Source organism: Thrips palmi, unplaced genomic scaffold, assembly GCF_012932325.1.
Source record: "Thrips palmi isolate BJ-2018 unplaced genomic scaffold, TpBJ-2018v1 HiC_scaffold_17, whole genome shotgun sequence".
NCBI classification, from domain to species: Eukaryota; Metazoa; Arthropoda; class Insecta; order Thysanoptera; family Thripidae; genus Thrips; species Thrips palmi.
Window position 1 is genome coordinate 4,789,904 of NW_023144626.1, and position 17,814 is coordinate 4,807,717.

The 17,814-nt window shown below is 46.9% G+C and overlaps 5 protein-coding genes across 9 annotated transcripts; 2 read left to right on the forward strand and 3 right to left on the reverse strand.

Annotated features, from left to right (window-relative positions):
- Positions 1-123: 123 nt before the first annotated feature.
- LOC117643414 (ATP-dependent RNA helicase Ddx1) lies at positions 124-3,919 on the forward strand. The gene is made up of 14 exons (XM_034382300.1): positions 124-249; positions 534-585; positions 658-848; positions 931-1,127; positions 1,196-1,438; positions 1,512-1,670; positions 1,749-1,886; positions 1,976-2,215; positions 2,330-2,516; positions 2,614-2,754; positions 2,844-3,014; positions 3,102-3,319; positions 3,402-3,522; positions 3,608-3,919. Exons 1-14 carry the CDS (start codon positions 234-236, stop codon positions 3,718-3,720), a joined length of 2,187 nt encoding a protein of 728 aa, XP_034238191.1. The 5' UTR covers positions 124-233; the 3' UTR covers positions 3,721-3,919.
- On the reverse strand, positions 3,910-6,395 carry LOC117643416 (lanC-like protein 3). 5 transcript variants are annotated; one of them, XM_034382303.1, is made up of 6 exons: positions 6,256-6,395; positions 5,435-5,902; positions 5,069-5,353; positions 4,763-4,981; positions 4,561-4,677; positions 3,910-4,477 (listed from the first exon to the last, which is right to left on the reverse strand). In XM_034382303.1, exons 2-6 carry the CDS (start codon positions 5,829-5,831, stop codon positions 4,230-4,232), a joined length of 1,266 nt encoding a protein of 421 aa, XP_034238194.1. In that variant the 5' UTR covers positions 5,832-5,902; positions 6,256-6,395; the 3' UTR covers positions 3,910-4,229. The 5 variants fall into 5 exon arrangements, with proteins under 5 accessions (XP_034238194.1, XP_034238196.1, XP_034238193.1 ...); XM_034382305.1 differs by lacking the exon at positions 6,256-6,395 and adding an exon at positions 6,138-6,254; XM_034382302.1 differs by lacking the exon at positions 6,256-6,395 and adding an exon at positions 6,010-6,142.
- A 14-nt stretch (positions 6,396-6,409) lies between these two features.
- On the forward strand, positions 6,410-9,904 carry LOC117643419 (transmembrane protein 35A). Its single transcript, XM_034382309.1, has 4 exons — positions 6,410-6,750; positions 7,294-7,432; positions 7,507-7,613; positions 7,705-9,904. The coding sequence occupies exons 1-4, from the start codon at positions 6,640-6,642 to the stop codon at positions 7,807-7,809; spliced, it is 462 nt and encodes a 153-aa protein (XP_034238200.1). The 5' UTR covers positions 6,410-6,639; the 3' UTR covers positions 7,810-9,904.
- A 97-nt stretch (positions 9,905-10,001) lies between these two features.
- On the reverse strand, positions 10,002-11,955 carry LOC117643415 (skin secretory protein xP2). Its single transcript, XM_034382301.1, has 3 exons — positions 11,822-11,955; positions 10,345-11,710; positions 10,002-10,216 (listed from the first exon to the last, which is right to left on the reverse strand). Exons 1-2 carry the CDS (start codon positions 11,831-11,833, stop codon positions 10,349-10,351), a joined length of 1,374 nt encoding a protein of 457 aa, XP_034238192.1. The 5' UTR covers positions 11,834-11,955; the 3' UTR covers positions 10,002-10,216; positions 10,345-10,348.
- Positions 11,956-12,073: 118 nt separating this feature from the next.
- LOC117643418 lies at positions 12,074-16,665 on the reverse strand. Its single transcript, XM_034382308.1, has 7 exons — positions 15,306-16,665; positions 14,012-14,293; positions 13,670-13,904; positions 13,452-13,595; positions 13,187-13,319; positions 12,481-12,692; positions 12,074-12,396 (listed from the first exon to the last, which is right to left on the reverse strand). The coding sequence occupies exons 1-7, from the start codon at positions 15,426-15,428 to the stop codon at positions 12,314-12,316; spliced, it is 1,212 nt and encodes a 403-aa protein (XP_034238199.1). The 5' UTR covers positions 15,429-16,665; the 3' UTR covers positions 12,074-12,313.
- Positions 16,666-17,814: the final 1,149 nt, after the last annotated feature.

Consider the following 17,814-nt stretch of genomic DNA (forward strand, 5'->3'; position numbering starts at 1 on the left):
GCCTATCTTGCATGGCAAAATAGTTGTGGGCGAAACTAAACTGATGACTCTTAAGGGTTGCCTCCCGGTGCTGCCCTCTACCTCATCATTCATTCATTCGTTTTCCCCCCCCCCCCCCCCCGAGCCCCGCAGATGCAAGACGGGTGTTGTGGTGTTGTGTTGAGCACCGGCTTCAGAAATCGCGTTCAACTAACGAAGTTTCGCAGTTTCGTTTTCTTCGCCATCACACCATCATGACAGCGTTTGAAGGTATTTGCATTTTCTTGTATATTCTTAGAGTGACAAAATTGTAACACGTTGAATGTTATCGTGTAGAGGTTACATGGTGTATGTCAGCTGAAGTTTCGTTTCGTGTATTTTATGTTGACAGCTGTGAAAGACCATTTAAAAGTCACAAATGTCATGTCTGAACACAATTTTCTTGCATCAATTGACTATGTTATCTATATTTCTTATCTTTTGCCTGCTTCAACTGATTCTATTTATGTCTTGCATCATGCTTCTTACAGTAATTTTCTTTTTATTATTTACAGAGATGGGTGTACTCCCCGAGATCGGGAAAGCTGTCGAAGAAATGGACTGGATGTTAGTAATTTTTTCTTGACGCAGAAGATTGTATGTATGCTGTAAGTCTTTCAATTGTGTTACTTTTGCCAGGTTGCCAACTGATGTCCAATCTGAAGCGATACCTCTCATTCTCGGCGGTGGCGATGTTTTGATGGCAGCAGAGACTGGAAGTGGCAAAACTGGTGCTTTCTGCTTGCCCATTCTTCAAATTACATGGGAAGCCTTGAAGGACTTAGAAAGTGGAAGAGGACAAAAAGCAGGAGCAGGAGACTCCTCCCTCTGTATGCAGTCTCAATACCATAAATTCTAGTGTACGATCTCCCATTGAACTTCCATTGTATAATTATAGCTTTTATTTTGTAGCAACCCCTTGGACCTTAAGCTTCTGGGATCGTGACTCGTCTATGGCGGTAACTCCAGATGGGCTACGCTGCCAATCTCGTGCCACCAACTGGCAGGGTTGCAGAGCTACTAAAGCTGTTCAAAGCTCTGGAAAGTATTACTATGAGGCAACTGTGACTGATGAAGGATTATGTAGAGTGGGCTGGAGCACTCCTCAGGTGAGTTCTTTTCTTCCCCCTGTACTAATTCCATGCCCCTTTTATTACTTTTGGGTTCTGTGTTTCAGGCTGTGCTGGATCTTGGAACAGATCAATGGGGATATGGGTTTGGTGGTACAGGCAAAAAATCGAACAACAAAAACTTTGATTCCTATGGTGAATCATTTGGTATTAATGACACCATAGGATGCTATTTGGATTTAGACAACGGCGAAGTCTCATTTAGTAAAAATGGCAAGCACCTTGGTAAAGCTTTCAGCATAGCAGATAATGCAAGGAACAAGACTTTTCACCCTGCTGTTGTTTTGAAGGTGCAATGCATTTAAACTTTCTGTTCAGTAGCTTATCACCCAAGTTCCACTTTCAACTCAGTTTGATTTTCAGAATGCTGAAATGGCTTTCAACTTTGGAGCAGCTCCTTTCAAATACCCTCATGAAGCTGGCTTTATTGCTTTGAGTGAGGCTCCAAAAGAGCTTGTGCGTAGCCCTGAGGCAACCCCAGTAAAAGTTGTGAAGGATGCTCCTCAAGCCATTATACTCGAGGTAAGATTAACTTTTACTTACTCCTCCTTTATGAATTTAAATGTTGTTTGTATTGAAACCTTGAACACAATCTTTCAGCCTTCCAAAGAGTTAGCAGATCAGACATTTAACCAGTTGAATCTGTTTATGAAGTTTGTGGACAAGCCTAAAGTGCGTACAGCACTTGTAACTGGGGGTGTCAGCGTCAATGAAAATATTTCTGCTTTAACCAAAGGAGTAAGTGTTGCTTGAGTCAATTTTTAATTGGAGTGAGATGATTTCTCTGCATCCCTCCTGCTTTTCTCATTATTTTTTTTATTTTTCAGGTTGATATTGTTGTTGGGACGCCAGGGCGATTGGAGAGTCTTATTTCCTCAGGCCATCTCTCATTAAAAGCTTGTCGCTTTTTTGTTCTTGACGAAGCAGATGGTCTCCTCAAGCAGGGCTATGCTGACCTCATTAATAACTTACATCGCCAAATCCCCAAAGTTACTGCTGATGGTAATAGACTTCAGATGATTGTTTGCTCTGCTACTCTCCATGACTTTGATGTTAAGAAAATGGCGGTAAGAATTATTTTTCTCCTCATCCTTAAGGATTATAGCAAAGTTATAAAAGCTGTGTCAGGCAGCATTTCATGAGGATTAGTAATTATGACAAATCTGATTGTTTGGTTGCAGGAACGATTAATGCACTTTCCCACTTGGGTTGATCTGAAGGGGGAGGATGCTGTCCCAGAAACTGTTCATCATGTTGTGGTCAAAGTAGATCCACAACAAGATCGTTCATGGGAAACCTTACGAAAACACATTTTGACTGATGGGGTTCATGTCAGGGACAATGTTCGCCCTGGCAATAATACTGCAGGTACAGGATTTTCTCTTCCACTTGTCATGTGGTCTCATTTGGTGGTAAGTTTCTCCTTTTTTTTTCTATCTATTTGTCACCTTGTTTCTCTATCCAGAGACTCTGTCAGAGGCTGTCAAAATGATGAAAGGAGAATACTGTGTTAAAGCCATTGATGAGCATAAGATGGACAAAGCTCTTGTGTTCTGCCGCACTAAATTGGATTGCGACAATTTGGAGAAGTACTTCAATCAACTAGGTGCGTCTTAAACAAAAAAACAAAAAATATCTTAAATTGTTTTACAGAAATCTGGTGACAGAGTTCACAAAATTTTGTTGTCATTTTAGGAGGAGGTCCACGCAATCCCTCAAATCCATACTCTTGTGTATGCCTCCACGGAGATCGCAAGCCAGCTGAACGTAAGGAAAACTTGGAGGCTTTTAAACAGGGCAAAGTCAAATTTCTGATCTGTACTGATGTTGCTGCTCGTGGTATTGATATAAATGGACTGCCGTTTAGTGAGTACCTCTCATTTTCGGTTTTCTTATGTCATAATGCATGAATTTTATTTGTGAACATTTGATTCACTTTCATTTTATTTGTAGTGATTAATGTAACTCTTCCTGATGAAAAATCAAATTATGTTCATCGCATTGGCCGAGTTGGAAGAGCAGAGCGCATGGGTCTTGCGATCTCACTTGTCTCGACAGTACCCGAGAAAGTATGGTTTCATGGTGAATGGTGTCCCTCCCGAGGTCGCAACTGCTCTAATGCTCGATTAACTAATGAAGGGGGATGCTGCATTTGGTACAATGAACACCAGGTAACCATATCTTTTTATCAGTTTACAAAAGTGCTCTGATCAATTTTGTTTCACGTGCAAGGTTTTCTTTTTTATTCTACAGTATTTGGCGGATATAGAAGACCATCTAAATGTCACAATTCAGCAAGTTGGTGCAGATGTAAAGGTACCTGTTGACCAATTTGATGGGAAGGTTGTGTATGGTCAAAAGAAGCTTAATACTGGTGAGAAATAATAATTTTTTTACCATGGAATTGAGACAGATTTTATTGGTTTTAAATGTATTGGTTCTGCTCCTCTTTTTTTCAGGTAGTAGTTATGAAAATCATGTGTCACAAATGGCACCCGCCGTTCAAGATCTGGCCCAACTAGAAAGCAAGGCCCAACTGATTTATCTGAAAAGACATTTCTGTAAGGCTTGATCTCGCTCAAAAATAATTCACTGTCCTTGGTTACAAGTTAAGCTGTTTCCATCTCCTTTCCCCTCATACTATCAATTATGTGTTGTAATTGATAAATTATGATTGCTTTTGTTAATTTTGTTTTGTGTTTTTACTGGCTAAAAATACTAATGTTACCTCAGTACTTTAGTAATAACATTATCTCATAGGTTGTATTGCAGATTTTGATTATTACTTTATATTCCTACATTCACAATAGAAACAAAGGACAGATCACAGCATAATTATTTTAAAATTAATCAACCTAAAAAAAAAAGTGAAAATAAAAATATTATATGTACAGTAATCTTATTCCTATGCCAGTCTACTACGAAGAATAAAACACTGTCTTGGAAGAAAACAGACATGATTGCAATGATTCAATGAACATAACACATGAATCTTGAATTTCTCACTAATCAACACTTATTGCTGAAGCCAAGGATTTGCTGAATGAAGCTTCATCACTGATAGTTGTCTCTTCATTTCCATCAAAATATGTTCATAAATGGAAAAGAAGCACTGGATGGCTGCAGCACATCATTGATGAAACAAGCGGTCCCAGCAATCCCTTCAAACAAGCTGAATGGACTGTCAGGAGAGCGAGAACAGGTAAGGAACTCCTCACAGAAGAGGAAACTGGCAAACTGACGGGCTTTATCCAAGTACATTTCATCTTGAGTGAGACGATATAAGGTGAGGAAAACATAGGCATTTCCTGCTACTCCATGGCATATTCCTATAAAGAATTAAAATCAGCTTTGTGAGTTAACAAAATTTGTCTGAGTGTGAGGGACACAAGTAAGACCTGAAATCACTTACCTGGACCTTTTTTCAGTAGACCTTTATCCCACACTATGTCTGCACAACGAATGCATGATTGTAAGTATCTGTCTTCTTGCCATAAAATATATGCTTTAGCCATTAAATAAACAACACCTGAAAGTAAATTAACGAATCACAAGCAGCCTTACTTTAAGGTTTGGTTTGAGGGCATGATGAAATAAAAGGATTTCAAACGTACCTGGAGCACCGTGGCACCAGTGAACCATCTCATCTTCTGGTTGACGAGTCTTGAAACGTACCTCCTCAGTTGCAAATGGAAAATTTCCCTCCGCAGACTGTGTTGATAATATGTAATCAATACTAGTTCTCACATCTCTCTCAATAGATGCATCTGATTGGATGAATCCTGGGACACTCAGTAACATTTGTAAGATGCCACTCAGGCCATGTGCCGCTCCTAGGAAAGAGAAACAGTTTCCAGTAATCTGAAGCAGTTCTTAAGTGGTTAGAGAGCTGAAACTAGGGAGCTGTACTTCTTTCTTACCAAGGTATTCGGTGCCGTAATAAGCATACATCAGTGGGCACTGACTTTTAGTGCGTTGAGCATAACATCTTCCAGATATTATTATTGTTTGACAAACTTTGTGCAAATCAGATATTGGCACCACTGGAGAACCAAATACTTTCTCCAGCCACAACGCTCCACATAAAAAGCCTGCTCGGCCAACGAGTAATTCGTCTCCTCCACAAGCTAAGAAGTCCACAGGGGTGCAGATAGAGCTTAAGGATACATACAGCTGACAGAATTGCTCAGCTTCTAAAGGACTTCCTGGATCATAATTTAAAAAAAAAACGATGTGAACCAAAATATACTGGGGAAAGAAAAAAGACATTAACATTATTCGCTTACCTTTTGCATGGTGTAAAGCTGCTGCTGTTGCGTAAATCCCTGCAGGGCCCAAGAGGAAAGCGCATTCCTCAGCCTGCTTTACAGGAACACTCTGGTGCGTGTAAAGAAAGGCAGCTCGGACATACTCCAAACCCTTTTCAATGAATTGGTCCTTTTCAGAGGCGAACAATGGTGATTGACTGAGATAGTAGTACATGTATGCTATTCCTCCAATTCCGACATACAGACCGCCTTCACCATCTTTAGTTACAGCAGGTCTCTTGGAGCTTATTAAATTGATCATTTCTTTTATCCTTGTTACTCCAGTGTCAGCATCCAGAGTAAAATCTGTTTCCGAGCCTACTGTTCCTTCTTTCCAGGGGTTGGTAAAGTATCGCTTAAACCGAGAATGCTCCATCTTGTGATAATGGGAACGCAAACCACTGACAAATGAGATGAAACCACTTTTTCTTCTAAGACATTGGAATACTGAAAAGGAAGATGTGTGAGCTTTAGAGATGGTGAAAGGTTCGACAATAGTAGCACAGCAAAAGGGAAGCAAAGAACCCAACCCCCCAAAAAATTGAGATACTAGCTCATGATCATAACTGGTTCACTTAACAATGAATGAACCAAGAGCAGCGGTATTCAGTAAGTGGAAAATCTGCAGTCCCAGTACTAATGTCGAAACAATAGAGATCTGCACACAAAGGGGGCTACCAACGTCATCTACAAGTCCTCCCGTCCTCGAATAGAGCGAGATGCTTCTGTATAACTTATCCTCAACTAAATAAAATCTCAATGTTGTCTTTTTTGGCTGAGAAAACATCCAGAAAACCCACCAGAAAGAAAGAGGGCCGTTTGTTTACGCGAAGTGCGAGCCCGGTCCGTCGTGCCCGTCGTCCCGGCGTTCGTTGCGTCGTCTGCCACTGCCGCCGTCCCTCCCACTTTTCGTCTGCTAGTGTTGTCAAACGGGCGGGCCGAGCCGAGCAGACAGCCATCAGACGCGTCGCCAGGAACGACCAAGCGGGCCGACCGGAGTGCGCTGCGGCAGAAGCTGTGCAGGGACCTATTTCAAGCCGATATTTTGACTCTTTCTCTCACGGAAGCCGGACCGAGGGTTCAGTTTTGACCGCCATAAAGAAAGGCGAGAGCAGAACTTGTTCGCCAGGCCCTTCCTGTCGTCTGCTCGCTGTCCGCTCATCGCCAGCAGAAGCCGCCTCACCATGGGCTCTGTCGTTCTCAAAAGCCTGTCCATCCTCCTTGGAATTTTTTTCGTATTTGTCGGCACGATGAAGATATCTTCACTGATTAGCAAGGAGCTTCACAAAGACTTGGTGAGTATATATCGGCAAGACAGAGATGGAGGGTGGGGCGGCAGAGGGGTTGGTCTGGTGAGGTTATCGGCACCAGGACGATTTCGTTTCTCGTCTCAACCGAATCTGTATAACCGACATTCTCCCCTACAGAGATGTTGTCTCAAACTGTTGATGCACTCATGGCAGTCACTAGAGCCTCTACTCGATAATACGAGGTATCTATTTGTGTCGTGCGACCTTGGCAGACCGCCCTAGGGGTTCACACAATATATGTGAAAAGCATAGGGTTAGTCCTACCCGGCCCCTACCCGGGTTTGAGTTATTTTTACTCCGCTCTAGCTTCTGCTTATAGACCTAATTGAGGCTGAGATCTCGGACCCTTTTGTGTCTCATAGAAACACCTGTGGATTCTCTACACTATTAGTACTGTTAAAAATTAGGGTGCAGGGTGTTTAAAAGGGCCCCAAATCATTTCACGCCCTTTACTACCTACAAGAGAAATACTGTAGAGAAAGTAAAGAATCAAATTTTCTGAAAAATCCTTTCTTTTCTTTCTTTCAGAGAAAAGATTATGTGAAATATGCCAAAGTATTTCCATTATCTGATACACTGGACTTTAAAGTTCCTTCAAAATGGTACCGCAGAGTTGTTGGTTCTTTGGAAATCATCTGCGGATTAGCAATGTCTTTGATACCCAATGGTAAGTGTTACTGTTACATTCTTTACAATGTATCAGTTTGCTTGAAAGTGCTTAGAAATTGTTTTTGTTTTCAGCCAAAGTGAAACAAGGGGCTAATATTGTCCTGATTCTCCTCATGCTAGTAGCTGTTTATTCCCATTATATGGTGAATGACAAATTTGAAAGAATTGCTCCAGCATTGGTAAGCGAAGTGGCGTCTCTCACTCATTTACATCAAATTATGAAAACATTCTAATTTGCAACCAAAACTAAATTTGCTTTTTCCTTTGCAGGTATTTTTCTTTATGCTCACTGGCAGAATGGTCATAGACTGGCAATTAAGAAGGAAAGCTGAAGCTGCAATTGAAGGAGAAGCAAAGGCTCAGAAACAGGATTAAACAATTTTTTCATTGTCATTTTCATTGCTCAAATTTATTTTCTCACATCGTTCGAAACAACAACTTCATTTATTTTTAAGTTTTTATTTTTAACTCTACCCCTAATTTATTGTATGTGATCATCCTATTCATTTTTTCTTTGAGAGGTGAGGCCATGCAAAGCTTTTTGTTTAATTTTGTAAGAATTTCAGCACACTTCTTACACTGCCTTTAATTTGAAAAATGTGTGAAACTGAAAGAAATTTAGTGAAGATACTTCTGACTTAGGATTAAAAGTTTTTGTGTGTTGTAGATGTCTAAACTGCTCAACATGTATCTCAATTACACTCAAGCTGATACAGGTGCTAGGGTATTTTGTACTTGATTGGTTAAATTTCTATAAACCTACCTACTGGTTTAGAATAATCTCTCCTGATCTTGCATGTCACTTGATTTTGACCGGTGAAAGCAGGGAGAAGGACGGTGAAAGTCACTCATTGTTTCTTGGAACCAAAAGAGTTGTAAATTTGTTTTCTTAGGTAAGGGCAGTTCATGTTTTAGACTCAAACCATTTTATTTGTGTTGTGCTTTTTTTTTAGTTGTACTATTTTGTAAGTTGATTTTTTGTTTTTCTGGCTATTTAGGTCATGTTTTTATGTGTGATGTGCTTTTCAACTGCATAGCATTTATACTTAGGATGTGTATATAGGATGCATGATTTTAAAAAAAGAATATTTTTGCTCAAAAAATAATAATTTTGCTTTATTTTAGGCTTCTCCTCCACGCTAATTTTAGTTTGTGGAGAGAGTTGCTGCCTCGAAGCTATAAAATCAAACAAACTGTAGTTAGCCTTGACACTTCACTGCGAAGGATCTATAGGTCCTATCTTTTAACTCAAGATCTTGACCCCCCGTCTGGTCATGTCGCAGTGAACAGGTTAAGTAATGTATTAAATATTAGGAGGGCCTCTCTTTCCTTGTCAGGAAATTTTTGCCCTTTGTAGTGCATGTCAAACTGTACTCTTGCTTTTCTATCTGAGCTGTTTAATTTGTACTTGTACCTATTCTTAGTGTACCACTGGTACACCAGTTTGATTTCCTCTCTAAAATTTTTATGTTGTACTTGATCACCATGTACATGAGTTATTTGCAGTCTCATGATATGTCTTTCTCAATTTAAACTTTCCATAAACGTGGGGATTTAAAAATATTCTGTATGTCTGTTTGTCTAATTGTGTGCTATATGTCTATTTGCTTTACTATTTGGTTTCTAGTCATACAAGCCCACCAAATATTTTTTTTTACTATATCTAAGTCATTTTTACTGTAGGAAGTGACCACATCAGAATAGTCAGTAAGAGATTATTGTGCATATTTAAAATGCATTATAGATGTCAGCTACTGTGCAGTTTCACAATGGAGGTGAAATTTAAATTTGTACAAAACGCCAGTCTCCTCTGCTATTTTTAAGAAGTTTTGTGAACAGCTTTATTTTAAATTCATTTGGACTTGAAAGATTCAAAGAAAAGAACACTGGCGCCATGGGATGTTGTATGTGATTGCTTGAGAATTACTGGAGTTTTCCTACTTCAAAGAAGACCAATTTTGTAAAGACTTCAAATTAATAGAAGTTGCCATGTGGCAACTTTTGTTGCTTCTTTTGTATTAATTTTGGCTTCTAGAAGAAAAATTCAGCCTACCCTGAAAATTTCAAAACTTTACTTTTATGTACTTTATTGCCTAGTCATTTTCTATGCGTGTCATCAGAACACCTTTAGTCAGTGAGTTTTTGAGGTGCATCCGTTTTACACCCAATCATTTTTGTCTTTATAAGTTGTCTAGTCATTTTACCTCATACTTCTATTCTAATTAAGAATCTAATGATAGTCATAATTTTATGCATGTGGAGTTCTTTTGAATTTCATAAGATGTTAAAGCACATTCAATAGTTTGGACAGTACACTGCACTAGTTTTAAGAACTTACTCAGTTTGATTTTTACTGCCATTTTCAGAACATGCCAAGTCTACCTTGCTCCACATCAGATGACTTCTTACCACTCTCCTATCTTGTGTAATCTCTCTGTACTGTCCCCATGATTAAAGTGTAGAAAGGAAATAACGCTGCATCAATTAACACCCCAGGACGGTTCTCAAGTAAGATGTTCGATGGAGAGAGAGAGAGAGAGTGGTGGGCAATAGTGGGCAAAACACAGTTAAAAAATAATTTCATTAAAAAATTTATTTGTCAAGCCATATTTACACTGACTCTTATAATTTAGATGAGTTGTTCTTGAAGCTTCGACCATCAGACGAATATCGAGGAGCTTCACACTTCGGCTGATGACGCTTAATGGTAATAATAACAGTGGTGGTGATTGAGCGAGATGATGAAGATGACTAGTTATTTGTCCCCTGGTTCAGCATCAGCCTGCAAAACAGAAAATTACACCTGTCAATTTTTTCAATCGAGCGTTGCGTGCAGGGCATCTGAATTCAGAAACTTCACACCACACGTTGGTCACCGCGTGAATTTCGTTAGCGCGAAAGAGGACTCACCGATCTAGAAGGACTGGGGAGGTCCGTACGTGGCAAAGGGCGCGCCGGCCACGGCAGGGGCCGCGGCGAAGGCTGGCTCCAGGGTCTGCTGCTGCTGTGGGGGCACCACCACGGGCGGAGACACCACCAGGGGCTCTTGCTGGGGGGCGGGCGCGGGGGCGGCGCTGAAGACGGGGCTGCCGTACTGCGGGGCTGGGACAGGGGCGAGAAGTGCAACCGGCTCGGGCAGTGGATACGGTGCAGGTGCCGGGGGCGGTGGAGCACTCTGGACTGGGGCCGGCACCGGGGCCGGAGGACCGTACTGGGGGTCTGGCGTGGGCGCGAAGGCGGGCGCCAGGGACTGCTGCTGGACCTGCGGCGCGCCGTACTGGGAGTCCGGAATCACGGGGGCGGCACTGAACGTGGGGGTGGGCGCGGCAGCGAACGCTGCTGCTGAATTGAACTCGGGGGCTGCGACGGGGGCAGAGCTGAAGCTGGGAGCGGCGCTAAACGCCGGAGCTGAATTGAACTCGGGGGCGGGGACGGGGGCAACGCTGAAGGTTGGGCCGGACGCTGGTGCCGGACTGAATGCGGGGGCGGGGACCGGGGCGGCACTGAAGCTAGAGGCGGCGCTAAACGCCGGAGAACCGAACTCGGGGGCTGCGACGGGGGCGGCGCTGAAGCTAGGAGCGGCACTAAACGCCGGAGCTGAATTGAACTCGGGGGCGGCAACCGGGGCAGCGCTGAAGGTGGGGGCGGCACTAAATGCTGGACTGAACGCGGGGGCAGGCACGGGGGCGGCGCTGAACGAGGGGCTGCCGTACTGCGAGGCCGGAGCGAACACTGGGTCCACTGCAGGAGCGGAAACAGCTACCGGCTCAGGCAAAGGGTACGGTGCGGGTGCCGGAGGCGGTGGAGCACTCTGAACTGGGGCCGGGGCGGGCACAGGGGCCGGAGCAGCGTACTGGGGTTGCGGCGCGGGCGCGAAGGACTGCTGCTGGACCAACGGGGCGCCGTACTGGGGATCGGGGATGACGGGGGCGGCGCTGAACGTCGGCGTGGGGGCGGGAGCGAAACTGGGGGCGGCGACGGGCGCTGCACTGAAAGTGGGGCTGCCGTACTGCGAGGCTGGGGCGTACACAGGGTCCACAGCAGGAGAGGGAAGTGCCACCGGCTCTGGCAGCGGGTACGGCGCGGGCGCCGGCGGTGGCGCGGGCTGAACCGGGGCTGGAACCGGGGCCGGAGGGCCGTACTGAGGTTCCGGCGCCAAGGCGGGCGCGAAGGACTGCTGCGGGGCGACGTACTGGGGCTCGGGGTTGGCGTAGGCGTACTGCGGGCGCGCAGACACCGACACGAGGAGTGCCAGGACCAGCAGGCAGCGCATGACCTGCAAGGGAAGAACAGCGCGTGAGCGGGAAGGCCGCGTAAGCGCGAACAAACTAACGGTGTGCTGCGCAGGGCCGGCAAGGCCGCAGACATGCCGCAGATGGCTGCTCACCTGAGACTCCATGTTGCCGCCGAGGGAGCGAGATGGAAAGTGGCACGCCGCCGCCACGCTCCCCTTTATATAGAGCGCAAGGGCGGGGCGCGCTGGACCACCCCGACCGTCCCCACCTCGCACGCCAAAGGGGAAGGGGGAAGGGGGCAGAGCTGTCAGAAATTGGTCGTCGAATCGGCCAACCACACGGCAAGTGCCGTCGACCCACGAGGTGTTACGGGAGAGGGCAGCGGACGAAAACAAAAGCCGTCGTAATTTGTTATTAAAATCTCTACAGCAAAAATATCACATCCCGGTTCAGAATGCTGACCCGTTCATTTTACAAGTAAACCGACAGAAGTACTTTAAGAAGTAGTACGCAGAAACGCCTCGGCTTGGAAGATTCGATTGGGCCTTCAAACCTGACTAGGATTCCAACATTGGCGAGAGGAAAATGAGCAAGCGCGTCGATTCGACTCATCACGGCGAGTCGTTGCCGCGTCGCCAGCTTCGTCAGCTCCAGTGCATGGTGGTGAGGGCGAGCTGTCCCTCGGCGTCGTGGTGGTAGTGCCTGGGCGACGCGCCGCTCGAGAACACTGGAGGGCGAACTGCGTTAGTTAGAGACTCAGAGGTTCCCTATCGCGCAGTGTACGTAGCGAGTGTCGTAGGCGCTTCCTTACAGTGCGGGGCGTACAGGGCGTCGTAGCTGGAGAGGGCCTCGGCGGGCGCGGCCACCGCGGCGACGCCCTCCACGCCAGCCAGGCTGGCCAGGCTCCACGCCGAGGGCGGCGAGGGCGGCGCGCAGGCCGGCTGCCAGGGCCCGTGGCTGTGGCCCACGCCCTGGCTCTCGTTCAGCACGTCCTCCAGGTCCCGGATGTACTGGATGGCCAGCCTGCGCAGACAACGCCAGACTCAGAAACACCTAGAGGAGAGTTCCGAACCAACCCTTTCGAGGCGCCTAGGCGCGTCACACAGCACCGCAAGCACAGCCCGTGTCGCGCGGGATTATCCCCTCGAGGCCACTACAACTGGTCGAAAAGCTTAATTAAATCGTGGAATCGCTCGGAATGACTGGATTGCTGGATTGGGGGAGTTCCCGCGATGCTCGCCGCTGCGGTCGCGGGGTAGCCTTGCCCCGCCCCGCCCCGCCCCGCCCCGCCCCGCTTGGCCGTCTAGCCGGCCCTGCCACCCCCATGCCGCTCGGCCGGCCATCCGCGACCGCAAGCGCGGACTGATTCCGCGGATGGCAGTGCTTTCGTCGCTCTGTCTCTCTCGCACCCCGAAGGGACAAGCCACAAGTGCGAGAGAGACAGCGCGACGAAAGCACTGCTCGGAATCGGCCTGCAGAGCAAGGGCAGCGGGCCGCACGGCCGCGCGTTCACTCACCTCAAGCACTCGATCTTGGACAGCTTCTTGGGAGGTTTCTTGGCCATGGGCAGGTGCGTCCGCAGCAGGTCGTAGGCGCGGTTCATGTCCCGCATCCGGCAGCGCTCGCGCTGGCAGGCGTTTTTCTTGTAGTCTGCGGGGAGCGAGAGCCGACAGTGTACCGGGACGACTAGAGGGTGGCCGACGACGTAGCCTGCATCTGGGACTGCCTACGCACCAGGCGTTGACCACCCTTGGCCTTGTGCAACCCCTCCACCAGACTCACCTTTCTCGATGTCGGCCTGGCTGCGGTGCCTGGTGACGGCCTGGTTGTGCTGCGTCAGCACCGCGGCGCCGTGCTGCAGCTCCAGCGCGCGCGTCGCCTCGTCCGCCTCCATGGCCAGCAGGGCGGGCGGCGTAACGTCGCGACCTGGAAAGACATCCTTCAAGTCCAGTCGGCAGCTCTCGAGGCCCAGCGCGGACTTCCAGGCGGTCGACTCTTACAGGCTTGCAGCGACGGCCCTGGGCCGGCGAGCGACAGCGGGGACTCGAAGCACGGCGCCAGGCTCGACGAAGACTCCCTCACCGCCTGCAGCTCGTGGAGGGTCCTGGGCTCCTCCTCCAGCATGCCGGGGGTGGCCAGGATGGTGTACGTCGCCCCGCCAGGCAGTGGCGTCGGCGAGCACAGGGGAGCGTAGCCGGTCAGGTCCAGGTCGACCCACCCCGAGCAGTCCACCTCCTGGGGCACCACGTCAATCATTCTCGGGGCGGGGCCGCGGCGGCAAGCCGCAGCCAAGCCTTGGCTTCGCGCGGCCAGCGCGTCGCCCTTCGCCTGACGTTACTTACCTGCTGGCCGTACTGCGGGGCCAGTTGCGCAGGCAGGGCAGGCAGCAGCGGCCTGGGGTGGCTGGGGTGGCCGGACTGTGTCGCCACGACCGCGGTCATCGCGAGGTCGTTGCTTTGCGGCGAAGAGGCGACCTCGGCGGGGGAGTACCGCTGCAGCGGCTGGAGCACGGCGTCGTCGGGGGAGGCGGCCGCGGCGGCGGGGACCTCGCCGCAGTCCAGCGCGACACTGCCCGGTGCGCCGGCCGAGGCGGCCGCGGCGGCAGCGTACTCGACGCCCACCAACTGGAACGACGAAGCGGACAGGTTCACCACCGCCTCTCCGGGCCGGGGTGCGGGCGGGCTCGAGGACTCCACGACGCTCACCCTGTGCGATGACTCGGTCAGCTCGCCCGGGGGCGAGGACGGCGAGGAAGGCCTGGACGGCCGTGTGGGGGTCGTGCACACGGCCATGACGGAGGTGCGCGCATCACTGCAGCCCCGGACGGCGGCCTCTAGGCCTACGCGGCCCAGCGCTGCGCCCCGCCAGCCCCGCACACCGTCACCAACTTATTACATTCCCCCTTCCCCTCTTTCAACCGTCCCGAGACCGCCGGGCCCAGGATGACGCGGGTGTCACCGCCGCAATTACGGATAGCTCGGAATCGACCCTTCACCTTGAATCTGGCGTCGATCAAGGCGACACGGGGGTTGCATGTCTTGTCTTCCCTGGCGCGGCCTTGGTCGCGAATGGGGAGGGTAGAGGTTGACGGGATGGCATTCCCCGGGAAACGAATGGGCGCACTTCTGTGCACCTCAGAAATGTGCGTACAAGTCTCCTCTCCCCCTGGAAAGTGGCAACCTCCAATTTTGATTGTGGCTCATGAAACTTTTTGTTTTGAACCCAGCAGGGTGCACTGTCGGTCTGCGCGCCGCGGCTGGCCGGTCGGATCGGAAGCCGGCGTGTCGTCGTTCGTCAAATGGGACGATGGAATGGAAAGGGGAGGGGGCAAACACCTGTTCAAACGGGGCCGGCGGAGCCATGGCGTAGCGCTGCGTGGCGCGTGTCGCCAGGCCGTCGCCACCACCCCCCGCACGGATATGGAGATGAATTGGGAAATTAACAACCTGCATGATGCCACGCCGACCAGGCGACCGCGGCATCCCATCCACTGACGGGGACACGTGCGCGACAAGGGAATCCCCCTCCCCCTCTCCGCCGGTCTGAAGTGTGAAATGAAAACAGAAAGGAACACGGGCTCGCTCGCAGTGCGGGCGTCACGTTTTCCCCTTTGTAAAAAGGGCGTTGTCAACTTACATGAGATTTGGGGTCCGCCCTTTCGGCCATGTATGCCACGGAACGGTTGCCATTCTCGTCCAGTCCGTAGACGAGCAGGATCTCGCGTTGGCCGTCGCGGATGTAGACCGTCTCACACGGCATAGTGGTGGACGAGGTGGACTGTCTGGACTGTGGACCGGGCGACGGGGTGGAACCGAGTGGAACGGATCAAGGCAACATCAACACACTCGCAACCCGCACCCCTGGCGTTCAAATGTCTTTCCTGATTGGTTGGACACCGGCAGGACACCGAGATGAAAAATATTTCATGAGGTTTATAGGCAGGAGAAAACTTAAGAGAGACACACTAAACAAACCGTACTCAGCAGTCTGATACTACAACATTTTGTTTATTATTCTTATTACTACACAGGACTAACTGTAACAACTTTCATAAAAATGTAACTGATCTGTTGCACGTATACAATGCAACAGAATAGAAATATGTAGCCCCCCCTCCCCTCCCCAATGTTACAAAACGAACCATCGGTAAGGACTCTACACAGCTTTTAAATACTATAAAGCTCATATCCAGTCCTTCCATTTGATTAAGATAATTTATTGGTGAGTCAATACGTCAATAAATGTATGACGGATCACACACATGGATGCACACTGTTAAGAGGAAGAAAGGGGTGAAGTGTAAAGATAATGTGGTTTACCACTGACAGAATTGAATACAATTACCTCTCATTAAAAAGGTACAAAACCACTCTCACCAACACAATTGAATCTACCATTTTCAATTCAAAATTTATCGTGTATCTTAATGCAAAATTTCAGTTATTGACATGGAATTACAGTTTGTGTGGCGATAGTTGAAGTCCTGAGTATATTTTATTGTGAGAAACGTCCTTTAATATATATCACAAGAAAGTCATTCCTATCCAACAGAGTTGAAAACACTAATCCTCACAATAACCTAAAATGAAAGTACATATTGCTAAAAACCTGATGATGAATATGTTACATTGATGCTTCTGTTACGGAACATACAAAACAAGTAAGCATCTATCTCACAAGGGAATGCTTAACGCATGGATTTCCATGTGGACAAGACTGCTTACTGTTTTTGAAGAGTTGCCATACTTTAATACACAGTCAGATTCTATACTTGAAGATTGCAAGAGGTCAAACAGGATGGCTTCCATCTCCAATGATTACACAAATTGTAAGCCTATTTTATTGACATGCACATGAACACGATTCTCACCTTGCATTACTGATACTTTGGTCTCAAATGCAACAAATAGCACACAACCTCACAGAAAAGGAATAGAGGAAGAGAAAGAGAAACTGGATGCTGTTCACAGCGAAAGGTATCAGGAAAATGCGAATACATTCAAAGCAGACTTTGGGGGCGTACTCCAACTTTTATCTACAGCAAGCATCAATCAAGCAAATCATAAAACATTATGTGGTGCAGGGAGCAGGAAAACTTCAATAAAAGCTAATCGTAAACAAAAACAATTATTAAACAATATTTGTGATTTATTGACACTTATATAAATTGAAATAATAATAATGATAATAGATAATAATAATTATAACGCTCATTTAGATATAATCAGAATATTTTAAAAAATCAGGAAAATCACTTAGGTTTGATCTTAGAAGAATATGAAACTTCGAAAGCACTAAAACGCCAGAATACTTCCTTCCTTCCAGACTAAAAATTTGATCGGAATATCAAATGCAGGCAACATTGCCTTATGGAAACGCAGCTCATATAGAAAACCAATCCACTAAATGAATGCAATACTTGAAATCATATTTGAAAATTTGATTTGAAATGAACATCAGACTATTTCTCTCATGACTGCAAATCAATCAACCTAAAAAATGCTTACTCCTAAAATAAATACACAGCAAGTGGTATAATCCAAATTATTTTCCTCAAAGTAAATCATATGTCCTCATATAAAGAATGATACCTGCAAGACGTCCATGGTACAGAAAAGCACACAAGATTAAAATGAAAGGAAGCAATATCCGGAAAACCAGTCAAATAAGACAATAGGTTGAGCAGAAACAGTATTAAATTGAAATGTTTCACTCAAATGGATTCTTGTCAACACCCACAGACCATAATTGCCACAATGTGCAACTTTATCAAAACATCAAATGAAGAAGTAGTCATCATCCAAACAATCTCAAGTAAGTTACTTCCTTCAAGAAACAAATCAAAGAGGTCAGAATTATAGTTTTCTATACATTCTGTGGCTTTCTTGGTTTCACATATTAATATTTTCTAAAAGTACCTAATAGATAACAAGTTTCATCACAAAAGTAGCCACATTTACTTAATTTCACAATCAATCAGATCTAACACGCCAGTGCCAAAAGCTATCAACCATACATAAGAGCTGTTGACTCAACCATTGATGGAGCCATTTGACTATAATATCGATTCATTGTTAATTTTAACAAACTATACAGACGTATAAAGGTACCCAAGCTGAACCGCAATAAGTAATAGGGACCTTAA

Coding starts and splice junctions, on each gene's coding strand:
- LOC117643416 (XM_034382302.1), bottom strand. Junction 5,354..5,434: donor AGCTTTACACCATGCAAAAG/GTAAGCGAATAA, acceptor ATTATGATCCAG/GAAGTCCTTTAGAAGCTGAG. Junction 4,678..4,762: donor CTGGTGCCACGGTGCTCCAG/GTACGTTTGAAA, acceptor ATTTACTTTCAG/GTGTTGTTTATTTAATGGCT.
- LOC117643419 (XM_034382309.1), top strand. CDS start 6,640: ATGGGCTCTGTCGTTCTCAAAAGCCTGTCCATCCTCCTTGGAATTTTT. Junction 6,751..7,293: donor AGGAGCTTCACAAAGACTTG/GTGAGTATATAT, acceptor TCTTTCTTTCAG/AGAAAAGATTATGTGAAATA. Junction 7,614..7,704: donor AAAGAATTGCTCCAGCATTG/GTAAGCGAAGTG, acceptor TTTCCTTTGCAG/GTATTTTTCTTTATGCTCAC.
- LOC117643418 (XM_034382308.1), bottom strand. CDS start 15,428: ATGCCGTGTGAGACGGTCTACATCCGCGACGGCCAACGCGAGATCCTG. Junction 13,905..14,011: donor CCCCGCAGTACGGCCAGCAG/GTAAGTAACGTC, acceptor GTGGTGCCCCAG/GAGGTGGACTGCTCGGGGTG. Junction 12,397..12,480: donor CGCCCTGTACGCCCCGCACT/GTAAGGAAGCGC, acceptor TTCGCCCTCCAG/TGTTCTCGAGCGGCGCGTCG.
- LOC117643414 (XM_034382300.1), top strand. Junction 1,439..1,511: donor ACCCTGCTGTTGTTTTGAAG/GTGCAATGCATT, acceptor TTTGATTTTCAG/AATGCTGAAATGGCTTTCAA. Junction 2,517..2,613: donor CCCTGGCAATAATACTGCAG/GTACAGGATTTT, acceptor TTCTCTATCCAG/AGACTCTGTCAGAGGCTGTC.